This window comes from Penaeus japonicus, unplaced genomic scaffold, assembly GCF_977035675.1.
Source record: "Penaeus japonicus unplaced genomic scaffold, GWHDUDI00000001_assembly GWHDUDI00000033, whole genome shotgun sequence".
In the NCBI taxonomy this organism is placed as follows: Eukaryota; Metazoa; Arthropoda; class Malacostraca; order Decapoda; family Penaeidae; genus Penaeus; species Penaeus japonicus.
The window spans coordinates 2370018-2372517 of NW_028234435.1; the positions used below are offsets into that span (position 1 = coordinate 2370018).

Sequence of the window (2500 nt, forward strand, 5' to 3'; positions counted from 1 at the left end):
AACAATAGTATCAATACTATTATCATAATCATGTTTTCTATTATTATTCATTATTATTATTATTATCATCATTATCATTTTTAGTATGGTTTATCCTCATTATAATCTTTATCCTTATCATTATAATTGTTATCATCATTGTTACTATTATCTTTATCAGTCTTTTATAGTTATTACTTTTATCCTTACTGCTATTATTATTATTGATATTACTTTAAATATTATCCTCATTATTATAATTATTATTGTTATCCTTATCACCATCATTATCATTGCTGTTATTTTATTATTATCAATATTATCATTTCATAATTATTTATCTTACCATTATCATTATCACTTATCATTATTAATACCATTTTCGTCATTATCAATATCATTATCATTATTACTATCATCATTATCAATTTTGCAATCATAATTGTTTAAAAAAAAAATCTTTTTTTTTTCTTTTTTCTTTTTTTTCTTTTTTGCTACCATCATGATAATCGCGATAATCATCACCTCTGTCATTATTGTCATTATCTCCATAATTACTGTAAAAATAGTTATCATTAGTGTCGTTACTGTTGCTCTACTATAGTTGATATTAGCAATTATCACATTATTATCATTATCATCAGTAATTATAATACTGTTATTACAATCAGTATCATCAAACTTACGGTCGTTATCATAATCAATATCATTATTAGTTTCATCATTAATAATGTCATCTACTTTAGGCCTGGAGATGAAATGTCTTTCCCCGGTTCTTTTCCTTCGTTCTCCTTATTCTTTTTTATTTTTTTATTTTTTTCATACGAAGAAAGATGGTAGACGTATAAGGTGGAAGGAAGGATGTTAAGAAAGAAAGAAGGAAGGAAGGAAAAAAAGAAGATGCGAAGGAGAGGAAGGAAGAAATGGAGAGATATATAAACACGAATACGGGAAGGAAGAAATGAAAGAAGAAAAGGAGGAACGACGGAAGACAGAAAAAAAAAGAAGAGAAACAGAAAGGAAGGAAGGAAAAAGGGGAAAGAAGGGAGGAGAGAAGGCAGAGAAAATACGGAGTCCAGAAATACGTACGAAGGAACCGATGAACTGCGGCCTATCATACATGGCACTGAGAACTGCGCGGTACACGTCCACCTCCTGCAGCAGCTTGATCCGGGACAGAACCAACTGCAGCGCCACCGTCAGCCCGCTCCCGGTCACGCCGTCTCTGGAAGGCGGCAGGGAGGAAGGGGGAAGGGGGGCTCCGTTAAAGAACGCTTAAAGCTTGATTAGGGTATTTGGGATCACCATCATGATGATTAGTGGAAGAGGGGGAGAAGTAGAGAAGGATTAAAAGGATAACCCCCCCACCAGAAAAAAAAGGAAAAAAGAAAAAGAAATTCCGCGGGGGCTAAAAATTATAAGCGGAAAACAGAGAAGGCTTGCGGCGCACCTGCAGGAGAAGAGCGTCGGGCCGGCATTCCGCGGAAGGGCCTCGAGGCGCTCGAGCACGGCGAGGAGCGGCTGAGGCGACGAGGGCAAAGCGACGTCGGCAGGCCATCCCTCCACCTGCAGCACGGCGCAACGGTGGCTGCCCATAACCTTCTGTAGGGGGAGATAGATAGAGGGCCGGTATAGGGAGGTTATGATGATGACAAGCTCGGAGACTCACTCTCTTTATTTCTCTATCGATCTGTCTATCTATCTATCTATCACTCCCTCTCTATCTCACTTTCTATCTCTATCTATCTATTTATCTATCTCTCCCTCTTTCTATCTCCATCCCTCTGCCCTTCTCACCCTCCCTCTCTCTTTCTCTCTTTCTCTCTCTCTATCTTTCTCTCTCTCTCTCTTTCTCTCTCTCTGTCTTTCTCACTCTCTCTCTTTTTCTCCTCGCCTATTGGGCGCTCGCCTTCTTCTCTCTCTTTCTCCTTCTCTTGTTCTCTCACTCTCTCTCCATCTTTTCATCTCTCCTCTCGGCTCGTCATCTCTCTCCTCTTCTCTCTCTCCTCTCGCTCTCTCCTCCCCCTCCTCTCTCGCTCTCTCTCTTCGCTCTCTACTTTTCCCTTCTCCTTTCCTCCCTCACCTTTCCTTCCCTCTCCCTCGTACACTCCCTTTTTCCCCTCTCCACCTCTTACGCTCCCCTATCGACTTCGACTTCTCTCTCTCTCTCTCCCTCTTCCTCCCCCTCCCCTTCCCCCCCTCTCTCTCTCTCTCCCTCTCCTTCTCCCTCCCCCCTCTCTCTTCCTCCTCCCTCTCCCACTCCCACTCCCTCCTCCCCCACCCTCTCCCTCTCCCTCTCCCCATCCTCTCCCTCTCCCTCTCCTCCCCTCTTCCCTCCCTCTCCCTCACTCCTTCCACCAAGTCTCTCTCTTTCCTCCCCCCTCCCCACCCTCCTTTCTCCTCTCTCTCCTCCCACCCCTCACTCTCCACACCCTCTCATGCCCTCTCCCACTCCCTCCCCTTCTCACTCTCCCTCCCCCTTCTCCCCCAACCTCTCTCCCTTACCCTCTCCCTCTCTCAT

General features: G+C 43.3%; 1 protein-coding gene across 1 annotated transcript in view; it reads right to left on the reverse strand.

The window, feature by feature from the left end:
• Positions 1-2500, reverse strand: part of LOC122251744 (receptor-type tyrosine-protein phosphatase C) — a 44617-nt gene that overhangs the window by 2364 nt on the left and 39753 nt on the right. Inside the window, exons 29-30 of the mRNA XM_086556595.1 lie at positions 1430-1581; positions 1069-1204 (exon numbers count right to left, since the gene is read on the reverse strand). Of these exons, the coding sequence (XP_086412721.1) occupies positions 1069-1204; positions 1430-1581 (288 nt within the window). The remainder of the gene's footprint in view (positions 1-1068; positions 1205-1429; positions 1582-2500) is intronic.